This window comes from Empidonax traillii, unplaced genomic scaffold, assembly GCF_003031625.1.
Source record: "Empidonax traillii isolate 1590-97213 ecotype Southwest subspecies unplaced genomic scaffold, ASM303162v1 scaffold425:size1421777, whole genome shotgun sequence".
In the NCBI taxonomy this organism is placed as follows: domain Eukaryota; kingdom Metazoa; phylum Chordata; class Aves; order Passeriformes; family Tyrannidae; genus Empidonax; species Empidonax traillii.
The window spans coordinates 41,793-68,038 of record NW_020955618.1 but is presented as its reverse complement, the minus strand read 5'-3'; the positions used below and the strand labels follow the sequence as shown (position 1 = coordinate 68,038).

The 26,246-nt window shown below is 43.0% G+C and overlaps 1 protein-coding gene across 1 annotated transcript; it reads right to left on the bottom strand.

Annotated features, from left to right (window-relative positions):
* Positions 1-1,485: 1,485 nt before the first annotated feature.
* On the bottom strand, positions 1,486-26,246 carry CLVS1 (clavesin 1). Its single transcript, XM_027894326.1, has 4 exons — positions 26,145-26,246; positions 20,300-20,410; positions 18,901-19,136; positions 1,486-2,751 (listed from the first exon to the last, which is right to left on the bottom strand). Exons 1-4 carry the CDS (start codon positions 26,244-26,246, stop codon positions 2,664-2,666), a joined length of 537 nt encoding a protein of 178 aa, XP_027750127.1. The 3' UTR covers positions 1,486-2,663.

Below are 26,246 nucleotides of genomic sequence, written 5' to 3'. Positions count from 1 at the left end.
CAACACTGAAGTAAATCTACTCCATGCCTACAAGGCAGGAAGCTGGGAGCATGTTGTTTTGTTAGGTACATTTACTGTATTAGCTATATACATGGGGAAGATATATATAGCAGACTACAGAAATTATGCAGTGAACAACTGGTATATTATTTTAGGTATTCCTGTTTGCCAGCTGGTATTTTGTCTTGAAAAAGCTTTTCAGCTTTGGAAATGCCAAGGGAAGAAATGAATGGAAATGGTTTTTTAAATGGAGATCCATTGCAATTTAATTTTTTTTGTTGGGTTTATTTACAGAAGGAAATGGCAGACAAGGGCAATGTAGTCTGTAAGGCAGTATATACTCATCATGATGATAGGAGGTGGGTTCCATCCTGCCTGTCATTACCTTCTTTGCACAGTCTCTATAAGATCCTACAGTTAAATACAGGCTTCATTCAGTTATATACAAGGCATCATATGTATTTATTCGTATCACAGTTAAAGAAAAGAAATAATTCTAATACTTTGCGAGGTTTCATCTTCAAGGGTTGGATTTCAGTGATATTTGCACTTTCAGGCAGAACAAGACCCACTTCAGTGAACAGTGATTGTAACAGGTCATCACAAAGATTCAGTGGCAGTGGTGGTAACAGAGATTAGGTGTTTCTCTCTGTATTAACAGAGAAAAATCAAAAACCAAAGTATTTCTTCCTTAATGCTGCAGTATACTAGCCAATGTCTGTGTTTTCTGTCTGTTTGGGGTTTGCTTTCCGCTTTAAGCAAGTTCTTTTTGACAAATCCAAATGCCTTTGAGTCTCCATGAGCCCAGGGAAGGGAAGGGAGCTGCGTCCTTCTACCACAGCTTGACATCCTATAAGATGATAATGTCAGGGGAGTGGGAATGGAAGAAATGGAAGAAATCTCAAAGATAAATGGGCTCAATCATCTTATATGTTTAATGTTCCTGGAAGCTACAAGCTTCTGCTTCTTTTACTAGCGCCTGTGTTGCCTTGCTGGGACCATCGACTGCCTTAAAAACTCACTCTCTATCATGGAGGTCAGGCTTTGTATCAGTAACATGTTGCTGCAGGAGGAGGTTAGTCTGAATGAGGTTATTCTGTGCAAATACTAGTGGGTAAAACCCAGGTGTGTTGATAGGATCTGGCAGGATGTCCTTACTGCCCTGTGCAGACATAAAATGTTGTTGTAGATAAAGGCAGTATTTTGTTAGTCCTTCTGTTAGGGCTGACCATGTCCACTTGAACTGTATCGTCACTTCAATGTAACACTTAGCAATTCAGTGAATGTTCCAGGGGCACATTAAAAACCCTTGTGCCCACTATCATCTCATTTTGTTTGTATGGTTTACTCTGCTACCTTTGATATGTTGCTGCCAACCACTTGTTCTAGTAAATTGCCAACATATGGCAATATAATCGAAGACTAAAGGTATGTACAGTGGTTGTAACTGTTTTAGGAAATAAAGTCACTGAACGTGCAATTTGATAATGATTTTTCTTTTATTTCTTTAATCCGGTTTCCATTTCAATGAAGGGATGGTACTCTTTGCAGCTAGAGCAAACAGAAATAACAAACTGATCTTTGGCATTTCAGTTCTTCTATTCTTCAGCATTTCCTTCTAGCAGGAGCTTGTACTGAAAAATTAATTAGAAGTTTTCCTTTTCCATTTTAGCCATGGCCTGTATCTGCAATCAGCATTCCCTTCTGGCTACACCTTTCCTTGACTGCAGGAGGGAAGGGGACAAATGGCTCTGCAGAGCTTTCATTTGTTGTTGTGACCTGAACGAAACAATCTGGATTGAACCATAAATCACTGGTGAATGTGTCCAATGGGTCTCCCTGGCACCCCCCCACCATCACACGTGCACACACATGCACACGCACATATCTAATAGGCTCCTGAGTTGCCTGTGGAAAAACACATCATTAAAATTAAATAGTTGCATTTCAAATTGTGCGCGTCTGCTGCCCACACAGCTCATTCCACTTTAGCTGACGGTTTTATGAGGGCTTCAAAAGTTGAGAACGATTTTTGCTAGATACTGAAATGTGACCTCCCTGTATAAGCAGCATGGATGAGGCAGTCACAAAGTATCGTGTTGAATGACATTATGCTGGCACTGGGTTTTTTGTTTGTTGGGTTTTTTTTCTTTTTTTCAATGCAAAATCCTTCTGTAAAACTGGAGTACTCTGTAAATGCTGATGATTCTGCCCTCTGATCCAGATTACACTTACTGATTACAGTGCAAAGTTTAAATTTGAGATGCTTTTCTTTAAAACTCAACCTTAGCTTCTATAAAATAAGCATCCCTGATGAAGTCTTCAGGACACTACTGACATACCCTGATTTGTTTAAACAGAGAATGCATTTCTATAATTTCCAATATTTTAATGTCATAAGTCAAAAAAAAAAAAAAAAAAAGAAATTCTTTGTATATGGACAGATTCTTGTGTCAATAGAAATTTCTCAGTTTTTGTTCAGCGTCGGCCGCACGGACAGATGGCTGGTGACAGTTGTTACTTGGTCAGGAAACATGAAGGACTCGCCATCAAGCAAAACACGTGTGTGTGTGTGTGCGTGTGTCTGTGTGTGGTGTGCTCTGTGGGTTTCTGGTATGGTGGAAGTCTGTTCATGGATCTGTGTCTGCTGGGCATGTGGGACCTCAGTCCAGAGCCAGCAGTGGTTGGGTGTTCTCGCTTTCTCCTGGGTCTTCGTGTTTCAGTGTGCCGGCTTCCACCACAGACTGGGACCTGAAAGCAAGAAGACACATATGCTAGCAAGGACTTCTGCAGAAGCACTCACCTTCTTGGTTTTATGATCTTTCTTTGCTTTAGTCCATTTTCATCTTTATGGCTTCCTAATTATTTTCTGTGGAAAGCATAAGGAATTTGAGAAACATTCCTTTAAATACAAACAGGGATGTGACTCACTGGAGATCTCAAATGCTTTCAAAATATCTAGTGCTTGCCTACTGTCCATAATGCTGAATGTGCTCACCAACTTAAAGACCTGAGGCCACATTACCATGAGGTCTGTTGATGCTTAATGTCTTCCTAGGCAAAACTGCTTGTATGAAGCAAGCTGACTGCTGGAAAGCAAGTCATTTGCACAAGTGCTTGCAGGCACGAGTCTCAGCTCATGCCTGTTGCAATTCTCAAGAAATACAAGTAGACAAATCACATGATGTAGGGGTTTAAGGGGCAGGGCTACCATGAGTTACACGGGACCAATAAAGAAGCCAGAGTTAATATGACTATGAGGGAGCTTCTGGTGTGCCCAGTCCTGCAGTTTTTCACGCTATCTACACCCTTGAAGGAGAACCAGGAGAATCAGGGCTAGTCTAGTTTAAGCTCATTTCTGTCTTCAAGGTGGAAAGCAAAACTGAACCTTTGTTATTAGTGGAAAAAAATACCCCAACATGTAAAAAAATGAGTAAACACTAGAGAAAGTAGAACATCGCGATTTCTTGCAGTAACAAAAGCTGAATGGGCTTAAAATGGTGGAAAAATTCAAGACTTTCATTTTCAGAGGTCTGTGTGCTCCAATGTTTGCTTGCCTTTTGAAGGAGGATCTGATGAGATTATTGTTACAGAGATTTGTTATCATCCATTTTCTCTGCTTTGGGCTAGAAGTTGCCTCCTAGCAAGTTTGGAGTGGGCAATGAGCTTTAGAACAAAATCACTGTGTGATTCAGGAACTTTTAAAAAGGGATTTTTTTCTTTTTTTCAAAAGTGAGGGTAGAGTCATCCAGCCCAGCCATTTGCATAGTGCACAGTATCATTTTAAGGAGCCAGTTCTCTCATGGATAGCTTTTTATAATTAGGGGTAGCTCACACTCCCTACCTGATGTGTTTGTGGTTCCCAGTTGTTCATTTAAGCTTTAGCTGTTTCATGAGATTAGATGTCATCTCTCTTTTGATAAGAATCCTTAATAAATTGCATCCTTTGGTACTGCAGCACTTGATCAGAATTGAATACCATGACTGTGAATAAGTTGTATGATAATTATACTTATGCCTGGAGCTTTCATTAAAGCATAATAAAAATTTTTCATTAAAAAAAAAATCTCCAAAGAAAGATAATAAAAACTGGTTGCTCAATGGAAAGATTTTATGCCAACATTTTCAAAGAAAATTTTGTTTGCCCAAATGTTTTCTCTGCATATTTTTTACAGATATGTGACATGCATAATGTTTATGATTGCATTTTAATGTAGAAAAGCGACTGCTTTGGGACATTATGCAAAATGGCAATTTACGTATTTCTTGTATGTGGCAGTAAAAACTAATCATATGGCTTCGAAACTGATACAGAATGGATTCAAATCACAACATAAGCAGGTTTTTACTTTCTTTACTGGTCTACCAGATTAAATTATTATTAAATAGTACTGGTTAATACTTGTCACCAATGTATTGTTTCTCTCTGATCCACTTCCCTTCAATGGATGTAAAAAGCTGCATATCCTTTGCAGCATTTGCCAGCACACAGCAGAAGGTTTCTGCTCTAAGTCAACTGTGAATAATCTCACAATTTTGCCTTTTGTGATCACAGCTCATCACCCCAGCTTTCATGTCATTGCATACACAAAAATTCTTGCATCTAGAACACCAAGATACCAGTTTCTCCTCCATACTGGTGCTTGAATTCACACCACCTTGGGAACAATGTAATCCCAAGCTCTGTGTGCAGGTCCCATGCTATTCCTTTTCACATAGAGACAAAATGGCTAGAGCATCAAGTAGATGCACTGTAACCCATATGACCTCCAAATTCAAAATGTCAGTTGATTCAAACCCTATGCCCAGCCTTTCTGAATAATGTGAAGAGGGATCCAATTGAGATTTTAGTATCTGCTAAACTGTGCAGCAACAATTTCTTTTCCATTTCTGCTAAAAGCTCCTTAGCCTCCTATCCTAAAATAAGCAGTTCTCACATCTATCTGAAGGGCACAGTCATGGTTTTAACATTCATCACTATTTTCTAAGACACCACAAGAAAAAGACTTGTGTTTGAATTTCCATTTTCCAAATACATCAGTGGTGGGTTTTTTTTTTTTTGCTGAAAAATGCTTACAGTTTTGCTTTTAACTTAATTTTTATGTAGAAAAGCAGAAAATAATTTAATTCTAAACAGGATTTTAAAATACTCATTTCATATTCCTAATTTGTGGTAGATATTAAAAATGTAGATGCTTGAAAAAGCATTTTGGCAATATACATCAATGCAGTTCAAAATCTAATGTAATAATTTAGCACAAGATATATGTTTTACTGGCCTAGAACATCCTGGAGTATGCATTTTATAACTATATTTAATGACAGAGAAAAGATGACTTGTAACAGGTGACTGTTGCAGAAAGCATTTTCAACTGACAGTAACTGTAGAATGATAAAATATGCTGAATTGGAAGAGACCCATCAGAATCTTCACATCCAACTCCTGGCCCTATGCAGAACACCCCAAGAATCACATCATGTGCCTGAGAGTATTGTCCAAATGCTCCTTGAACTCAGACAGGCTTGGTGCTGTGACCAGTTCACCAGAGAGCCTGTTTTAGTACTCAGCCACACTCTGGGTGAAGAACTTTTTCCTGATATCCAATATAAACCTGCCCTGACTCAGCTTCAAGCCATTTTCTTGAGTCCTGTCACTGGTCATGAGACTGAAGAGATCAGTGCCTGCCCCTCATCTTTGAGAGAGGTTTTGCAATGACATCAGCTAGCTCTATGAGGATTCTGGGATGAATTCCATCAGGTCCCATAAATTTGTAGGGATCCAGGTGGGGCAGCAGATCCCACACAATTTCAGGGTCAACTGGGAGTTGATCATTCTCACAGTCATGGTCCTCCAGCTCAGGGCACTTTATCTGCAGTATTTTGTGGCTGTAGAAATTAGTATAAGACAAATACTATTTGGAAGACGCGCCCTGAAATGTTGGTTTCGTTTTGGTTTTGTGGATCTAGCAGACATATTCAGTCCACGGAAAGCAGTCACATTGTGGGTATGTGCAAGTTTACACTAGTATTGAATGTAAGACTAAGACTAGTTTTTATTTTTAAAATGCTGCTATCTGTTTTAGCTGCATTAACCTTTTTTTCAGAGGATTTCACAACCACATTTCAAATTTTTAAGTAGAATCTGGTCATGGCTCTTGTGTTTGGTTATCTAACTGCTCCTTAACTTTCTGTTGAAAAATAAATTGCAGTCAGACACCAAAGTACTTTTTCTCTGACTAGTCCCTGTAATTTGCAACCATCATTGTATTCAAAGCCTCCTCTTGCACAACAATTTAAGCTCTTTTGATTTAAAATGGTAAATGACCAGTACAGAACTTTCCTTTTTTGGCAAGCAGGGTTTAAGCTTTGGCCCTGTCATTGCAGTGGATACTGCTCTGGTGATATCCTATATGGCAAGCAAAAGTTGTTGACGGCACCATACAGAAGTGTTTTTATTTTGCTGCCTTTCCATATCAATGTATTCAAATACCTGATGGGGTGGAGTAGTAGAACACAAAAGACAGAATCATCTCAGTGATACTTGGTGACAGAAAAGGCAGCAGACACAAATGGAAATAGAGGAACCTCCATTTTTTACTGGGGGAATGGTCAGACACTGAAACAAATTGCTCAGAGAGCTTGTGAAGTCTTCATGCTTAGAGATATTCAAAATCCAGATGGACACAGTCCTGGACAACCTGCTCTAGCTGACCTTGCACTAAGCAGGGCGTTGGGTAGAAGATCTCCAGAGATCTCTTCCTCAAACTTTTTCCTCATCCTGTGATTCTGCGGCCACAGAAATACCAACTTCTCTTAACCATCCCAATTAATCTTTCACTATCATGACAGGGCAATTATTTTCTTTCCAAGCTCATTATGCCTTTGGGGTGTCAACTTTTACAGTGTGGATGACATTCAGCTGCTAAACATAGGTACTTACAGCCATTTAAGGCACCTTAGGGTATCCAAGACAACTGAAGGTTGTGACTGGGTTTTATAAGACTTGTAGAGGACTCATGTCCTTCTGGAGTAACTGGTGGAAGCCAAGAGGCCATCATAGTGCCTAAAATCATGCAATTTAATTATACTTAGAAGGATGAATGCAGCTAGTTTGTAATGTTCAAGACATGTCCAAGTCATTTTGACCTGAGCAAGGAATGAACTAATCATCTAAGCATGGAATAAAAATTACATTGGGCAACTCCTCCTATCAATACCTTTTAGTCACTTGTGTTTTGATTTGTCTCACCATCGGACATCTGTGGTCACCATGTGATAAATGACAGAGAGAAATAAACATTCTCAGGGTGCTATTCATCTGATCTGTTCCAAGCATATGGTCTACACATATGATTCATGGGTTACCTACATTCAAGTCTCTATTCTGATGAGTTCTCATCTGTTAACACCAGAAAGAACAGGTTTCATGACTCATGAGGAAATGTTTCCTACATATCATGGCCTGGACTGCCTCACACCTTCAATATTCATCTTCACTACATTACCTTCAATACCAGAAATGTGGCACTTGTCCTGTGTGAGCTGCAACTTTGGAATTTTAAATGAGCGTAATTGAATTCAAAGACTTCTGGTTTTCCTCCTTTTTCAGCTATAAAATTCTCAGTGACCAGTTTGAAAGAGGCTTGTTTGTGGAGGATCTGGTTGACTTTTAAATTTTAACAAAAGTAGGCAATTGTTTGCATCACACGGGTAGGGTCACTGCCCTAAGCTGGAAGACACTGTGCTTGACTTTCTTTAACATGATCCACACAGGAGACTTAGCTCCTGTAAAAGTACATGATCACAGTGGACTGGGAGCTAAATCTGAAGCAATTAAAGACAAGTCAATGCCAACAGACTTTACTACTCTAGATTCCAAGGCTGGGTAACCTTGCTTAGGAGAGCAAAGTGAAAATGTAAAAAGAAATGAATTCTCAGTCTCACTTCTGAACCCTAGGTACCATTTGAGTGTGGTCCATTTAAAGCGTCAATCAACCCCCCCATGGTTGTTATACCGTTCAGCAAGAATATTTGGAAATCTGGAAAATCAACAGTACCCAGCTGTTTCTCCAGCAGGCCAGCCATATATTTCAAATGACAGCACTGCATAGGTATGTACATCAATATCTAAGAGAACAGATGGCTTTATGTGTGTGGTCACTTTAATGCAACTATCTCCAGTTCAGTCAAAAACCATGTAAGAAGACTGGATGCAGGCTTTCTAGCTGCACTGGTTTCAGAGGGTCTTGTCAGAGTATAGCTGCTGCCGCCATTCAGCTCACAGGAGTTGTTGTCTGTTGGGTATCACTTTTGTTTCCCATAAAAAGTACAGCACCAAAATCCTGCACTGAGCTAACAGCAACTGCCAGAATATCATGGCATGTTTGAATAGACATCTTCCAGTTCTCTGATCCCCCATTTTAAGCTTTTCATCACAGCAATGCTCTTGTGCTGCAGCCCACAGGAGTGAGGATGTGTTTGTGCTGGGCTTTCTTTCAGGGTGTTTGTGGTGGAAAAAGGAGAGAGGCATGTTTTTTTCCCTAAATGCAGGAGGCTTCAAGCTCTCAGTGTGACACATTGCAGATCACAGTGTGACTCTATTTTCTACCTCTCACCTTCCATCTGCTCATTTCCCTCAACTTCCGTTCACATTTCACTAGTATCTCAGTGCTTTTCATCTCCCAATTATTCATTCCCTTTACAGAACATAATAAGCACTTTTTTTAAAATCACACCCATGAATGTTTGTATCAACAAGGTCTGAGAGGCATTTCTTTCTCTGCCCTCCTCCCTTTCCATCAGATTGCAGATGGTGGTGCAGCACCTCAGAGTGTGTTCTGCAACTCACCTTAAGTGTGTGGCTTTATCAGATGGGAAAAACAAGGCTTACTCCCCGGTATCACAGAGACAATGCAGTGTGAAGTCACAAGTGTGAAGTAATTGTGGTGAAAGGTGCTCTTTTGTTATTGAAAGCACTTAAAACTGAAATGCTCCCCAGGTGGTGTGGGCAGATGCCACAAGCCTTTCTCAGCAGTGCACAACCCCAGCACAGGAGCCATGACACGTGGCTCTCTGCCCAGGCTCGTAAGCCCTGATCAAATCTCTTGCCAATGAAGTCTGCAGCTTCTCCTTGTACTGGCTCACAGCTCTGCATGAAGAGAGCAGAGTGTTGTGCTGCAGAGACCTTTGGCAGCTTTGGCACACCAACCACAGCACTGAAAAGAGATGCAGCAGTGCTCATGTCTAGAGGCACAGCTGGGCCGTGAAGTGATCCACTGGCATTGTGAGTCAGGGGGAAAAGCAGCATGAAAACCTTACTGCCAGCCCAGGGCTTAGCCACCAGGACAGTAGTGACAAGCTGCTGCTCTTCCCAAATGGAAGCTGGCTTTGTGGCCCCTGTGGCAGCAGTGACCACCTTTCTCCCTGGTGGTGAGCACACCCTAGGGAAAGATCTCTGAGTAGTGCCTTGGCACATCAAAGTCAGGGGCAACCCTGGCCCAGATCTGTACCTAACTGACTGCACATGGGAAGAAGTCTCTGTGAGTGCACCTGCACTGCTAAAGAGGTGACTGCTGCGGAGTGAAACCCAGCACAACACCCCTCGTCCTACCTATGCCCACCAGCGCTCTTCGTTCCTTTCCTGACATCTGACCACAGCTGCTTGTCTCCACTGCACAGCTCACTGCAGGATGTGCACCCGAGAGGGGTAGGGATGACACTGCACCGCATTTGGCTCTAACCATGGCCTGGCCGACTGAGCACCCAGTCATGACCTGTCCCTTAGCCCACAGAACACCCCTGGGGTGCAGTGCATACCCTTTGGCACTTACTGTAAAAACAGTTCTCTAGTAGGCTTACTGCTCTCAGCTTACTGCAGACACCTTGAATCATGAAAACATACAGGAATGGTTAAGTATTTGACACAACACATACAGCCTAATATCTTCAGGCCACTGACACCCAGAGGGGAGCAAGAGCTAGGCACTGTGCAGGGCAGATGCAGCCAGACTCCTCTGGCAGAAGCTACCCCTGGGTAATACAGACAGGAATTGCTCTGTGCCACCAGCCTGGGAATTAGGATGCACATCTCACTCTTCTTTCGTCAGTGTGGACTTGCCCTTTATCTCCTGCTTCTAAGTGCTCTGAGCTTCCATGTCAAGATTTCGCCTAGGTCACATTCCCAAGTCCAGAGCAGGAGAAAGGCATGGATGGGAGCTTGGCCTCTTCATTTCCTTTCTCTGTTATAGGCTGTGTCTTCCACATGCTTTTTGTAACATAGAAGGAATAGGAGAACCTGCTTAAGACAGGAGTTCCTGAAGACCCTTAATTCCCTGGAGTCCAGTATGTCACCTATCAAAAGGTAAGCCTACTAATGGGACCAAATAAAGACAACACTGCAGCAACAAAGACCAATATACAGCAGATTCAGCAGAGCTACTACAAATATGCAGAATTTGACATCTAAAAAACAAATTTTGGGCCAGGTAAAGGAAAAATTTCTTCTCAAACTTTATGAATATTCATGAACACACAGAAGCACTTGTCATGACCACTCATGCTTTTCTTGATGATAACCATTTCCTTGCTCACCAAGTGCTCTTTTTAGCCCAACAGCTTCCAGTCCCCTTGTTCAGGCACTCCAGTCCTTTACTCCTGCCTCATCTCTCAGCTTGCCTTTTTTGCTCACATTATAGTGATTCCAGTTCTCAAAATCTCAGCCAGATTTGCCACTGAATCATAGTCTCTTCACTGCTGTGTGGCAATCATACATCAGAAGTTTCCTGTCCTTAACCAGAACAGCACTAAAGCATGACAGCAACCCTGCAGATGTACTATTTAGGTTGGAGAGTCAAGCACCACCACAGTGTGAAAAGCCAAGATGTAGGCTGTGGGAGCAGCAGTCACTTGGCCAGGTGTGTGGAGGTGTGTTGTGACCCCTGCATTACTCCCTGGCCCGAGGGGCACACACTGTTCTTTCTCAGAGAGCTCTTTTCTCCCTCAGTGCTCAGCGCAGACAGTGCTGTGCTGGTAAGTGGCTGTTTATTTTGCTTCCTTGTAGCGGTTCAGCGTGTGGCTCTGTGACACATTTGCTGCACCTTAGTCCAAGCCTGCTCTGAAAATAGCCTTTGTTAATTCCATCTTGAGCTTTTCTGTGGAGTTCATCAATGCAGCACTTGTGTGCCTCTTAAATGCTAATTCATTTACTGCCATAGCATGACTGTGAGAGTTGCTTTTCTTTTATTTTTCATTTTCCTCGTGGAGAGCTGAAGTGCAATGAGATTAGGGTACAAGTATTTCTCTAATATGGGGTGCCCATTTCCCAGTGCTGAAGGTCTGACTTTATGGAATCCTCGGCATTAAATGGCAGTATGTATGTTCAAAGCATGTGCTGGGTATTTCTGGAAGTTAGACCCCCAAAGTCTGTAGCTTGGCAGGTCGAAAATAAGCAATGTGCAATCTCACCACTTGTGTGAAGTTTGGTTTTAGCTACTTGCCAGGCTGACACAGGGGCTCAGAGGGACAGTGAGAGCAGGATCTGCTTCTCCAGTGTTGCACCCGACAGCCTGAACCAAAGGATCATTCCTGGTCTCCATCAGCAAGCAAATGCTTGCCCACCAAGTGTGCATCCTAGCCCAGCTGCTTCCAGTCCATTATGCCTGCCTCATCTTTCAGTCTGCCTTGTGGCTTCCATCCCAGTGACCCAAGTTCCCAGTATCCCAGATGGGCTCACCGCTAAGTCCTCATCTCTCCAATTCTCCTACCAAGAGCAGAGAGGATGCAGCCCCGAGAGCAAGGAGTGTCAGTCTTCCAAACCCTGACTCCTTGTCTTGCAATAGAATGGCCTAATGTAGGGACAAAAGTGATCACAAGTAAAAGTTGTAATTGCAAAATCCCTCTGCACCCCCATGGCCTAGGCAGGAGATGTACATTGCAGGCATGAACCATCAACCCATGCTGAACAAGTTTATTTATGCTGGGAGGCCAGGCTAAAGCATGAGGCAATCCTCTAGGCCATTAAATGCTAAAATTAAATATGTTTCTACAGGGCATGTGTGAATTGCCCTTTCAAAGGCTTGTAATTCAGCCAGATGTAGGTGGATTTTTCACAGGACAGCAAAACACATAAGCAGTGTAAAACCATTTGTTTTATTAAGTGTCATGTTTCTAATCTAAACTACTAAACTTTTGGCAAATTTATAGCCAGGCGAAAACATAATTTACAATGCAATATTTTAGGCAGACTGAACACCACTGGTTCTGCCGTTCCCACCTCCAGCCTGCTTTTGTGCACCCATGCACTGGGAATTGAGTGCTGTAAACAGATGAAACCCATGCTGCCAATGCCCCCAGAGAGCAACTGGTTTCCTGCCTTGTCCCAAGGCATCCCCAGTACCAAGCTACCCATCCCTCCTGTCCTTGATTCAGCTGTGGCTTTGCACCTTGGATCTCCTTGGCTTGTCTCTCTGCTTATTCCTGAGGGTATTCTGAACCATCTCTACTGCAGCCTCCCTAGGACCTGCTAATGTGCCAGATCCACCAATTCCTTTCCATTTCCCTCTGATGTATTAGCAGAACTTTGGTCAAAAGCTATAAAACTGTTCAACAGCTAATAATCTATATTGCTAGACAATGTATACATTACATGATATGTATGTCCCTGGGACACCTGCTTCATTATCAAGATGAGCCTCATTCATCATCTCAGTATGGAGGAAACGTTTTTGCAGAAGTATTTAGAAATTCTCCATTGCATGAAATAATTTATAATAAAATAACAAATGTAAGCCTTGCACCATAGGTTTTGCATATTACAGAAGTATTTTATCACAAGGAGTTTCTTTCTTTTCCTCCAAAACATGTAGAAATGCACCCCAGCTATAAGCAGAGCAACCCAGGTGCCATCCATGGGCAGCGGGAAGTTTTCACACATTTTCATACTGATTTTTATTTGCTGGTATTTTACTACTTCTGCAGTAAATTGGTGCTGACTGTGAACTGGCATAAAACATGACCCATAAAAGCAGAAACATATGGCGAAGGAACATTAAGGTCACACTAAGGATAACAACTAGAAAGGTCTGCCCTGCACAGCCCAGCTGGGCATATGGAGGAACCAGTCTGAATAAATAAAAACCTTACATAAGTCACCCCCATGAATGGCCCCTTTTGGATCTAAAACTGTTCCAGTCGGCATTAGTGTGTACCACTTGTAATACCCTTCCTTCTGGGAACAGGATCTTGTTTCTGAGAAACAACAATTAGTTTCAGCAGCAAGTTCATTTGAGTATCAGGGCTTTTGAAAACGCACACATCAGGAGGCAATAATGCTAAACCCTAATCTGTACTTTAAAATCCTTTCACTCTAATCTAGGACATAAAAATCCACATGCTCTAACTCAACAGCACTGAGTTGGACTGCAATGTAATGCATTCTAACAGGCTTTTTTGCTGCATTTTCAAAATACCTAATATAGGCGCTTTTCATAAACCACTAGGAAGGTCATTGAATCTTTAGGTGCGCAAGTCCTTTAGAAAATGGCCTCAAATGCACCAAGGGACATTCAAGTTAGATATTAGGAAAAATTTCTTCACTGGAGGTGTTGACAAGCATTGGAACATGCTGCCTAGGGAAACGGTGAAGATACCATCCCTGAAGGTATTTAAAAGATGTGTAAATGTGGGGACAGGGTTTAGTGGTGGACTTAGCAGTGCTGGGTTAATGGTTGGACTTGATCTTAAAGATCTTTTCCAGCGTGAATGGTTCTATAATTCTACAAGTTTCTACTTCACAGCAGAAAAATGTAATGGTGTCTTGATGCACAGATTGTACATTTTCACAATTAGTGTGTTTGGCTCTGCTTTAAAAGTTTTACCCTAACTCTGAATTTGCTGAATCTCTAGTAAGGTTGACTCAGTGATAGCAATGTTTTTGCAACCCCCAGTATCCTAAGAACAATTTTTAACCCTAAATTTGATTAAAGTTATAATTAATTAAACTTTGTTTAATACATTTCATTAAACAGTACAGATGTTTGGCCAGAAAAAATATGTAGTTGTTAGGTAAAATTTCCTTTCTCTGCAGGGCAATTTTAAATTGCAGTAGGTTTTCAGGCCTGTTTGCACCAGTAGCAAGCTAAAAGCAAGCACTTTTTTGATGCATGGGAGGGCGGAGAAAGAACATTCAGTTCACAGGCTGTGCTCAGTGCCTGCACAGAGAACAAGCAAAGGCAGAGAACACTCTTTGTCTCTTGGACTGAAGACCCAGTTCAGACATCAAGAAGTGACCCAGATGCAGCTGCAGAAGCAAGAGACAGGGAGGTAACATGCTGCTGCAATTTACTTTTTGCTGCTGGACTTGAGCATAAAGAGCAAGGGTGACACTGGGGGAAAAAGGAAACTCTTCAAAGAACTGAGCTCTTTCACATCTTCCCCAGTCACTGAATCCATCTCTCCAACTAGGGATGCTCACCCACTGCTGTTAGGCACTCAAATAACTCAAAATACTACACTCCTCCCACTGTGGCTGGCCAAAAAACTATGCCCTATTGGCACAGTGATATGTGGAGAGCAGTCCCTGACTCTTTAACTGCTAGGCTTAACCACCCACCATAGCTATTCATTAAACTGCACACCCAGATAAAACCTCCAGCTGTTCCTAAAAACAACAGCTCATCAACAAAACCCAGCATGAGCGCCTCAGGCAAATGCTTTGCTTTTGTGTGAGCTCCCTGTTGACTAAGGCAACCCAAGGCCCCTTTCTGACCATCAGGGATCACAGGATATTTGGCCACAGCTGAAAGGGAGGTGATTTTCTTCCGTGTACTCCAAACTGCTACACCATTTACACTGCTCTCAAATCTCAAAGATCATAAGTGACAGGCTCCCTGTGTGGATGCAGACCCTTCAGAAGAGATGGCCCAAGACAGGGGAAGGGTCTGTTGCCATTGCTGCTCCCAGGACTGTTGAATGGATGTGACCAAGCTCTTGGATTAAACAAACTTTGCTATTACCGTATCAATGCTGGTTTGCACGTTTACTACCTTGCCCATTTCAGACTTCACTGAGCTGAATCTTAATAAACGTATATTCTGAATGGATTTTTGTTGTTGTTGCTTCCTCCCCCTCCCCCTGGCCATTAACACTCATTATGTGGAGTCATCAGCTGTTTTGCTTTGTTTCCCATCTGTTCATACAGTACTTGGGTTCTGAGATAACCCTGCAGATGGGAGTGCAATTTCCACTGGTTTGATTTTGCCCCAGTGGGGCTTCATGTGGCCACTGGTGGAAAAATCGCAATGGTTTTGATTAAAGATTTTCCATATTATAGACACTTGTCAAATCTCAAAATTTTCAAGATTGTATCAGTGACTGGAGTCAGTGGCAGTCTTTTCTAAGAGGACTATCAATCTTTTCCTCATCAACAATGCCTCCATTCTTTGAAATCAACAAGGACTCTTTTTTGAGAACAAATCTTGAGCAAGTTCAAGTCTCAGGGAAAAACCACCCCTGCTATGGGAAGAAGATAGCATTCTGGTCCCAGAAATTGGAACCTAATGAGACTTTGATAGGCAAGTCTAATCTCCTGTAGCCACTTCATATTAGACCGTTCATATTAGACCTTTCACTTGTGTATCAGTTAGATTGTCATACTGGCATGCTGTTTCAGTCCTCCGATGACTAGCAAACCAACTCTAATTTGCAGCCAAGGTATACTTTGATCAGCTTATACCTACTTGATCCCATGCCTGAGTTGTCCTTTTCCTCAAATATCTATTCTGTCTCCCCAGTTTTTATTCCCTTCAAATCCATTTCAACCTTTGCTCTGAGAAGCTGAACAAAGCACTGTCTTCTATAGCTTCTGGCTGAAGGAGTATGCTCTCCACTCTCCTGTCTCCCACGACTCTCAGGTGAACTCTGAGGTGCCCTGATGATGGCAGCCAAAGCACTGCTGCCATTCCTGAACCCAACATACAGGCATGTACCTGCTCCAGCTTCAGCCCTTCCCACTGCTGCTTGGTGTGGTGTTTTTCTGGTCTGCATTTTGAGATTTATTTCAATTTTCTGACTTCAGTTTGGTCTCAGATACATCTTGAAAATGCCCTTTTTCTCCCCCTCTGCATTCATTTGCTAACATAGATGAAGCAGCTACAACAGTTCCATTCCCTGTCACTTTTCTTCAAGATATATAAATCATAACTTGATTTCTCTGATCTCTGCTACTAAAATTTCTGGACGTCGTATTTGGAGCAGGTTGTGCCCAGGGTGACAACAATCCCTAGTTGTAGAGGATGGCAGCACTTCACAGGGGCATTTCTGGGTGGTCACACTGCAAGACAGTTACTACAGCAGCACTGAGCTCAAAGATTAAGAATGCTTTCATACAGCACTGGTCCAGTGGCAGCTCGAGCAAGGATGAGCTTGCGTGGCTTTGCATCAGGTGGCCACAGAGTCAGGAGGGGCTGCAACTCTGCACCATGTAGTGCAGCAGGACAGTGCCATAGAGGGGAACAACCACTGTAGCTCCAGACTTCTGGGCAAATCCACCTCCCATAAGCACTGCTCTCCCCTGCAGCAGATTACTGTGCAGGTAAACCTGCAGTGATACCTGGGAAGTCAGAGAAGAGAGGACCCATAATTGTTCAGCAAGGCTTTTCATCCCTAAATTGCAGGAACCCAAGAACATTCAGGTTTTATATATTTACCCCTTTCAGAGGAATATAATTTGCTAAAGAAAAAGTCAGTGGCCTTGACCTTTTTTTTTGGTTAAACCCAACATTTCTCCAGACAAACACAAAATTAACATGTTACCTAAAAATGTATGCTGTGAGTGGAGGCGTAGAGGAGAGATTTTCAATGAAACTACAAAATTGCTTTAATAAGAGGAGAAGTGATAGGACAATTGTGAGGGAATTATATTTAAGATGAAGAATAATGTTAGGAGGTCACCTATGTCTAGTGTAAAACTCTTTGGAGTAACCAGGAATCTCAGCCATAGCCTGAGTTTCTCATTGTCTTAAAGATATACAAACCTAAAGAGGCAAGGAGGGGAGATATATAAAGAGAGGTAATGCTAGTCGAAGTCTGGAGACCTTTTAAGATGCCTTAGATATAAATCTGGCCTAACAAATCTAATAAAGCACACAATCATGTTTTCTGAGCATAGGCTTTTACCTATGCTTAGGCCAAACCATAATTTCAGGAGAAGAAAAATCAAAGCAAATACTCAGAGGGCAAAATCTGTTGAAGCCATGAACTTTTCACCTCTAACAGCAAGTAATGACCACAGGGTGAAAGATCAGATGGTTGACTTAACCACGAAGTAACAAAATTAGGCTAAAAGTTAGATCTAGTCTGCCCACAGGCAACATGACAAATTAGATTCATCCACTCCCCATATTTGTATTAATGCACTTTTGTATTAGTGAACAGATTATAAAAGAAGGCTTTGCCTCAAGGCAGGGTTTTCTGGCACTGAACTAATTTTCAAGCCAAGGTTCTTCCCAAGGGCATGATAAGACCCTCCCTTCTTTGCAGTCAAGGATCCGATACTCAGCAAAGATTTACCTGTGAGCAGTCCTTAACATTTTGGAGCTTAAAAAACCTATGGATTTCTTTCTATAAAGCTACATAAAATGTATACTCTCGAGATGTGTTTTAATAACAATGAAATATCTAGTCAGTATTAATCAGCTCTCTGGGACAGGGTCTGTAAACTTAACCCAGCTCCCAGTCTTGGCTGCCAGTCAGTAGTAAAAATTGCTGACAGTGCAATTGACAATGCAATGGCTGCAGTTCATAGCCCCTCAGTCTTGCAGCCCTGTGAACCCTTGATGTCGGTCTAAGTGTTTGTGTTTCCTGCACGAGGCCTCACTTTGCAGGCACAGCTGTGTGGCATCCCTCTGACCTGGGAAGGAGCTGTGAATCGAGAATGCATTTCTTTTTCCTCTGAAGATGAAAGACTTTTAAAATTAATTGCATGACATTATGGTTTGTCTGTGTTGTCAGCTTTGATTTTGCTGTGACAAAATGATGGCCGCTCCCTGTCAGAGTGATGCCGTGCCTGTGAGCACTGCACTCATCAAGTGGCAGCAGCGAGGAAAGCATCACTGTCATCTCCATGGAAAGCAGTTTCACGGAGTGGGATGCCAAGGGTGAGGCGAGCGCAGATGTTACCCTCACACAGGGGAGCCGACCTGGCCACCACTCACTGCAGCTGGTGTTGGCTAAACCATACTACCCACAGCCCTGCACCAGGTATCCAACTTGCTGACTGCATCCCCGGAATCAGTCCAAATTTGCTGAGTGTGATACTCTCCAGAGGTGTTATTTTGAGCATTCAGAGCTAAATGCACAATCACTCGAACTAAAATCAGAGCTCTTAAAAGAACAGCTCTGCAGCTGCCTTTGCAGGGCTTGAAGAAGCCAACGGGAGCAGAAGCAGAGGGAGAACACCAGCCCCTTTCCCCTTTAGAGGGCAGTGGTGTTCATCGTACAACAGCCACGTTTCTAAGGAGGTAAATCCCTTACCGATAACAACCGGGTCAGCAGCAGTAAACCAGAGGCAAGTAATAGGGATCAGCACTGAAGCAGTGCTGCTGGTTGCTCTGCACTGTACAGAACAGCATCTCACTCTGATATACTTTCTGTGGTGCTCTGTGCAGGGGCTCATTAATTTCCCCTTATTTTCATGCTCAGTAATCAGACAAGTAATTACTGTTCCACCGAGAGGCTTCCTTTCCCCCACCACGCCGTGAGCACAGTCCAGGGTGAAGTGCTCCTTACCATCAGCATTTGCCAAATCACACCTTCTCTTTGAGGCAGATAAGCTCATCCTGTGAGATTTATGCCAAACCTGTTCAGAGAGCCAAAGAAGAGGTGATTTCAAAGGCAGCACTATACCTTTTCATGGGTTTGGGCGAGGCCTCCCGCTCCAGGTTGGAGGACGCGTGCTTCACGTGCATGGCGTTGTAGGAGGTGTGGGTGTACTCGTTTTCGTCGCTGTAGTCGGGACCAAGCAGCGTTCGAGCCCATGTGCCCATGTCGTAGGGAGGAAGAGTCCCCCCGAATTCAGAGGGCAGGCATTCGGGGTGTATTAGCTGGTGAAGGCTGTTCAGGTTGTTACCATGAAGAAAGATCTTTAACAAATAAAATAAAATAAAAAAAAAGCTCAAAGTCATCATCGATTCCTTACTTCATTAAGCACAATAATAGCAGCACTAATGAGGTGTGGAGTGTCATTAGTCGACACTGCAGTTTCAGGTGGGAACTTGTAAAACCCTCAGGTTTTTGGCTCAGTGGATGGTGGAAGGGTGGACAGGAAATCGGGTTTTAGCTCTGTGGTGGGCAGCTGAAGAGTTAGCCTAGCACTATAAACACTTTTGAAAACTCCGATTCCCTCGCATTTAGCATATGACACTTTTAATTTCTGAAGTGCCAGATCAGGAGAAGTGGAAGTCAGGAAATATGACTGATTATTGCTACTGTAAGAGGACAGAGGATTGTATAGAGAGCAGTGAAAAGGGTGACAGCAGAGCTTACTGAAAGTAGATGTGAAGAGTAGGTCTTCAGCATCTGAGAGGGCAACCAGCCCTGCACTCCAGGACTGACATTTCCCGGGGGTGTACCAGGCTATGTTGCCACTTGGTGCTGCTTCAGCACCATCTATCTCTCTAATCCCTCTTTGCTTTCAGGCTGGTTCTAGCCTTGTCCTGCCTAGTCAGACTCAACTCAGGGTGGGCTCTGGGGCCTCCTGAGAGATGATCTGGTCATTGGCTGATAGACTGCAGAGAACAAATGGCTGAGATGACTGCCAGAGTACAATTCACATGGGTTTCAGTGGAGAATATCTGCCTCCTCTGCAGTGTCAGAAAACAGCCTTCAGGCATGGGCATTTTTTTGTGGAAACAAGTGAGTTATCACCATGTGAAAATAGTCAAGTTCCTGAAGGAATGAGATGGGAATTTTTACTCCATCAAAAAGAGTTGAGCTGAAGTTTCCTTCACTTGCAAGTAACTTCAGCCAGGCCTGATAATCCCTCCACATTGGTGATTCTCTCTATTCCCGGGCACGTCCCACTAAAATGTATCCACACTTTGTTAGTGACAACAGATTTCTGGTACTTTTCAAAATTATTGATTTATTCCAGACCATACAAAACCCCTAAGATTTAAAAACAGCAGCAGTTCTCTGAGGACATATGTAAAATGCAGAGAGAAAAAGAAGAGAGCAGGCTACTCGGTTACTCCCCGGGTCTGCAGCTTCCTATCCACCCTCCATCACCCAACCCCCATCTAATTACCCTTTTCCTTGTCTTGTCTTTGAGAAACGGTTTGATTAGCGTGTACAGGGCATGGATGTACCACGGCTGATTGACAAAATGGACTCCTCCAAAACGTGCAGGAAAGCTGTCCTATAGAAAGAAAGAAAAGCAGTTAAGAGACACAGTGTTTTACTCTGGCCATCAATAAGATGAAAGTCAGATTAAGAACCTGCCTCTTTCCATCTGCAAACGAGCACTGGGCTTGCTGGGAGGGGGCAAAAGAAAAATAGAAAGAAAAAGAAAAAACAACAAAACCAAAAACAGACACCTGGAAACGTTTGTATCAGTTTCCTCTGCTGGCAGAGGCAGTCCCTTCGCCCCTCTACACACTGGTGCATCAATTGTCGATGAGATGCCGATGATTTAAAGTCGGGTCTCTAGCCACTTTGCATAACATTTTTTAACTCCGTCAGGGCACTGACTGGGCCGGCCTGGGAAGTGAGAGGGGGTTGATAAGCACTGCTTCCTCGAGGGGAAGCTTTCTAATTTCTCATTGTGCAGCGCAAGGCAAGCCCCCGGTTCCCACGCACATCGCTGCTCAGCGCTCACCTTTTCACCCTTCGGCCTCCCTGCCTCCCCCTGCTAAAATCATCATTACAATGGCTGACCTTTCGGGGTGAGCAAGCAGCTTATTACAGGGAGGAGGATGGGTGGGAAATGCTGATGAGTGAAGGTGAAGGGAGAGCACACCATGACAGCGCCATGGAAACTGCTGGAGCCCCGCTCTCTCTCGCTGCCAGACAGAGCTCAAACACTCTCGGCATTAGCATGCAGGTAGCGTCCTGCTGCCGAGGTGTTCCCTATAGCATCCTACCCAGCTCTGCCACCCTGGCACGCTTAATAGGAGGTTGCTGCCATGTCTTTAAAGGTTATTGTATATTGTGAAGGGTGTTCTGTACCTACGATCTTATCTAACAAATGTCAGTCAGGGAAGACCCTGGAATTCTTTTGCATTGCATAAATAATGGGATAACTGCTGTTCCTGTGCGCAAATACTCTTCCAGGAAGAGGAGAGAGGCCAGTCTCTCTGCTGTGAAGGGAGATTCTGATGAAGCTGTCCTCATCCTGTGTGTGCTCCTAACCCCTACAGCTCAGCATGTGAAGCAGAGCATAATCAGGTCTCTTCCTTCAGGGCTTTGGCTCTGGGACTCAGGCAGGTTCCTTCCCCCCACAATTAGCACAGGGTGTCCTGGGGTTTTCTCTTGCTTTCCTCTGGAGCATCAGAGATTGAGCACAGCTGGTGAGAATACAGGGTGGATTTGTGAGATGATATGAAAAATCCCCTTATACACCTGCTTGATAGAGCTTCTGCGCTGCTTCAAGGTCAATTTTTTCCTAAGATTTAGCTTATGTATGCATCCATCACCTCCTGCCAAGCAGCACAGATCAGCAGGACTCTCCATGCTTTTTAGCACTGGCCATGGATTGTCATGGCACTCACCCTAAACCATGCTCAGGTAACATTTGTGAGCAGCCACAGGCATTAAGTGATACCTTTTTCTTTTGCTATACAGTATTTTGCTATACAGCTATACAGCTATACAGCTGCTTCCAACTCAGGTCAGTTGACCCAAATGCATTACAAGTCTCAGTACTGGATGCTCTGTGAAAGACTATTGGGTAATCAGGCCAGCCTGAAGGAAGACAAGCAGTGCAACATCACAGGTGATCCCATTTTAAATTCTAGTTAACTATGAACTGAGCTTTTAAGACCACACCTAGTCCAGGGTCGTCGGCATAAGAATGGTGTGAACCTGCTAGAGCAAGTCCAGAGAAGAACCACAAAGATGATCAGAGCACCCCTCCTACAAAGACAGGCTGAGAGAGTTGGGGAAAGAGAGGTTAAGAGAACAGGTTTAGATTAGATGTTAGGAAGAAATTCTTTTCTTGGGGGGTAGTAAAGCAATGGAACAGGTTGTCCAGAGAAACTGTGGATGCCCCACCCCTGAAAGTGTTCAAGGCCAGGTTTGATAGGGTCCTGAGCAACCCGATTTAATGAATGGCATCCCTGCCAGTGACCACGATTGGAAGTAGATAATCTTTAAGCTTGTTTCCAGCCCAAGCCCTTCTATGACTTTATTTTATGATTCTATGATTCTTTTAAAAGATATTCTGTTGAGGTGTTTATTTTCAGTAAAGATGATTATATATTTCCACTGCAGCTGGAATATTCATTAGAGTTTAGGGATGCAGTTCTGACTGAGATAAATTACTGCAGTGCTGCATGTTGCAATGACTTCAACTGGGCTGAGCCAAGAAACAGTTGCAGAGTGTCTGAGCCCACCTAGGAAAAACGTGGGCTGTCAGAAGTATGAAGTGAAGCCCAAAGTGAAGCCCAAAGTGACTTTCTACTATGTGATAAAGTAAAATGGTGTTTTAGAGCAGACCAGAGCCATAAAATGGCCATCTCATGCAAAATTCACATATTTAGTTGCCTTTCTCTCACATGGGAATGAAAATTTTAAGATTTGAAACTTTCCACAGTTTATTCTAAAAAAACCTTAAACTGGAATTTTCCATGTTTACCTTTATTTATTTATTTGTTTATTTCACAGACTCACATAATCAAAGAATATGCTGAGTTGGAAGGGACCCACAAGGATCACTGAGTACAACTGGATCCCTACAAATCTATGAGGCCTGATAGGATTAATCTCAGAATCCTCCAAGAGCTGGCTGATGTCATTGCAAAGCCTCTCTCAATGGTTTTTGAGCAGTCTTGGGAATCTAGAAAGGTTCCAGATGACTGGAAGCTGGTGAATGTTGTCCTGCTTTTCAAGAAGCACAAGAAAGAGGCCTCCGGAAACTACAGGCCTGTCAGTCTCACTTCAATGCCTGGGAAACTTATGGAGAAGATTATTCTGGGGAGTATTGAAAAACATCTGAAAAGACAACGCAGTCACTGGTCACAACCAGCATGGCTTCATGAGGGGAAAGTCCTGCTTGTTAAACCTGATTTCCTTTTATGAAAGGCTAACCTGCCCAGTTGATCAAGGGAAGCCAGCTGATGTAACGTTTTGGACTTCAGTAAAGCTTTCGATACAGTCCCTCACAAGATCTTTCTGGACAAAATGTCCAGTACAGAGCTGGATAAACACATCATGCAGTGGGTGAACATATGGATCAAGAACAGAGGGTAACAATGAATGGGGTAATATCAGACTGTCACTAGTGGGGTTCTGCAGGGTTCCATCATAGGCGCTATGCTCTTCAACATCTCCATAAATGACTTGGACACAGGACTGGAAGGGATATTAAGCAAGTTTGCAGATGACACAAAACTGGGAGAAGCTGTTGACTCTGTCAAAGGCAGGAAGGTGTAGAGACCTTGACAAATTAGAGGTCTGGGCAATCACCAATCATATGATGTTCAACAAGGGGAAGTGCCAAATTCTGCCCCTGGGATGGGGCAACCCTGGAGGTAGGTACAGACTGGGGAATGAGATGTTGGAAAGGGACCTGGGAGTCCTGGTTGATGGCAAGTTGAATATGGGTCAGCAGTGCCCCAGCAGCCAGGAGAACCAACCATATCCTGAAGGGCATCAGGTAAAGCATTGCCAGCCAGTTGAGGGAGGGGATTGTCCCGCTCTGCTCTGCACTAGTGCGGCCTCAACCTGAATATTGTGTGCAGTTTTAGGTGCCATTATATAAAAAAGACAATAAGCTATTAGAGAGTGTCCAAAGGAGGGCAATGAAGATGGTGAAGGACCTTGAGTGGAAGCCATATGAGGCATGGCTGAGGGCACTTGGTTTGTTCAGCCTGTAGAAGAGGAGACAGGGAAACCTTATTGCAGTCTACAACTTCCTCATGAGGGGAGAAGAGGCATAGACACTGATCTCTTCTATTTATTTATCTATTTATTTATTTGTTTCTTATTAATTCTATATCTGTCAAGCTGGCTGCCATCTCACAAGTTGTATCTCTAAGGAAGAAGTCCTGGACACCTTTGCTCTTTGAGAGTAAATTGTCATAGCTGTTCCTGGTCTGTACTGTAGCAGCACAGGTCAGTGTAGGAGACACAGTCTGAGTCTGAAGCACAAGACAGTAAATGAGGGATGGGAAGCAAGGGAACAACTTTAAGACACAGAGATTTATACTGATCTGAAAAAGAAAAATTGTTTTGCCTTCTCACTGGAATGCACAAATGATATTAATCATAACCTGCAGTGAGAAATGTCATTTGGACTTCATTTCCAAGGGAGAATGTGATTCTTTTTAGAACATGTTAACCAGCCTTAACAATACCATGTTACCCAGAAAGGTCTAAATACTGAGAACTATAGGAATCAGCCAGAGGTTTAAATTGGTAGTCTGCCTCTGGAAAAGGTCGACTAAGGAGTAGGATGTATTTTCCTATGTAGAAAATTAATTTTATGTCCACCCAACCTAGATTGTTGAGTCTATAAACTAGATTCTGTCTGATACATTTGTAGATTAAGCGTTACAGGAAAGCCCATCATATAACAATTTTATTTAAAGGTAATTGCTTTCTTTTCATTCTGAAGGTACATCCAAAAATGCACAAAGACCCTTGAAAAGGAAACATGGTGGTCAGGAAAAATAACAAACACCAAAGAACATTTCTTTCTGTGTGTAAGTTTCTGCTAATTTTTTTTTCCTTGCCCTATTAAGCACAATAAGCTCAATTTGACCTTCATCCCTCAGTCCACCTGCATTTGTAAGGCTGTCAATTAGAACAAGGACAAAGACCATTATTTTTTTTTAAAGCAAAGAAATTTGATATGGGAATCATCCAGACACTATCTGGAACTGCAACACACTATTTGCAGGAGTCCCTAATTAGAGCAGAGCTGTCTTGGAAAGAAAAGCTCCTGTCTGGAGGTCTGCCTTGCGCAGCTCCAGGAAGATGTACGAGACATTTCCCACACCCCACTTAGTGTCTCTGCTGCTTTCCCTGGGGCAAGGTGAAAGTAGCTGAAATTGATTTTCTGCTGGAGAGCTTTTGCTTTTAGGAATTCTCTTTTGATTTCTCATGACTTGTGATTCCTTGGGAAGGTGTATTTTATAATGAGGTATATTTTTTGGAGTCTGCTGTGAAATGGACCATGGGATCATGGAGCTTTTTCTTAACCTGATTCCTTGACAAAAATACTCAGTTCTGAGGATATATTTACATTTTATTTCGATGGTGTAAATGAAATATAGCACATATGAGTTGGTCTAATTATTTTTGGGCACTACCGTCTTCTTATCTGAAAACCAGGCTGGACATATTATCATGTTGCTCAGTGGTGAAATTGCAGTGTGAATAAACACATCCAACCCAGTGCTAATCTAGCTAACTTGCTTCTCAGCAATAGCGGGGAATCATGGAATGGGTCAGGTTGGAAGGGACCACAGTGGGTCATCCAGTCCAAACTCCCTGCTCAAGCAAGGTCATCCCAGAGCACATGGCACAGAATTGCATCTGAACAGTTCTTGAATATCTCCAGTGAGGGAGACTCCACAACCTCTCAGGGCAACCTGTTCCAGTGTGAGGTCACTTGCACAGTAAAGAAGTTCTTCAAATTCAGGAGGAACTTGCTGTACATCAGTTTCTGCCCATTGCCTCATTTGGAGAGCTGACTCCATCCTCTTGACACCTTCCCTTCAGATACTTACATAAATTGATGAGGTCATCTCTTCTTGAGGCTAAACAGGCACAGCTCCCTCAGCCTTTCTTTAAGGAATAAGATGCTAGAGGGATGTTCCAGTCCCTTAATCATATTTGTAGCTCTCCACTGGACCCACTCCAGGAGCCCCATGTTTCTCTTATACTGACAGACCCCAGAACTAGACACAGCACTTCAGATGCAGCCTCACCAGAGCTGGTAAGGGCAGGATCACCTCCCTCAACCTGCTGGCAATGGTCCTCCTAATGTAACCCTGGATACTTTTGGCCACAAGTGCATACTGCTGGCTCAT

What these genes read in the sequence shown, in the direction of transcription:
- CLVS1 (XM_027894326.1), bottom strand. Translation starts at nt 26,246, where the DNA reads ATGAGCCAGCAGTATGCACTTGTGGCCAAAAGTATCCAGGGTTACATT. An exon ending in TCCTGCCCTTACCAGCTCTG is followed by an intron (nt 20,411 to 26,144) that starts GTGAGGCTGCAT and finishes TTCTTTCTATAG; the next exon opens with GACAGCTTTCCTGCACGTTT. An exon ending in TCGCCCAAACCCATGAAAAG is followed by an intron (nt 2,752 to 18,900) that starts GTATAGTGCTGC and finishes TCTTGCTTTCAG; the next exon opens with GTCCCAGTCTGTGGTGGAAG.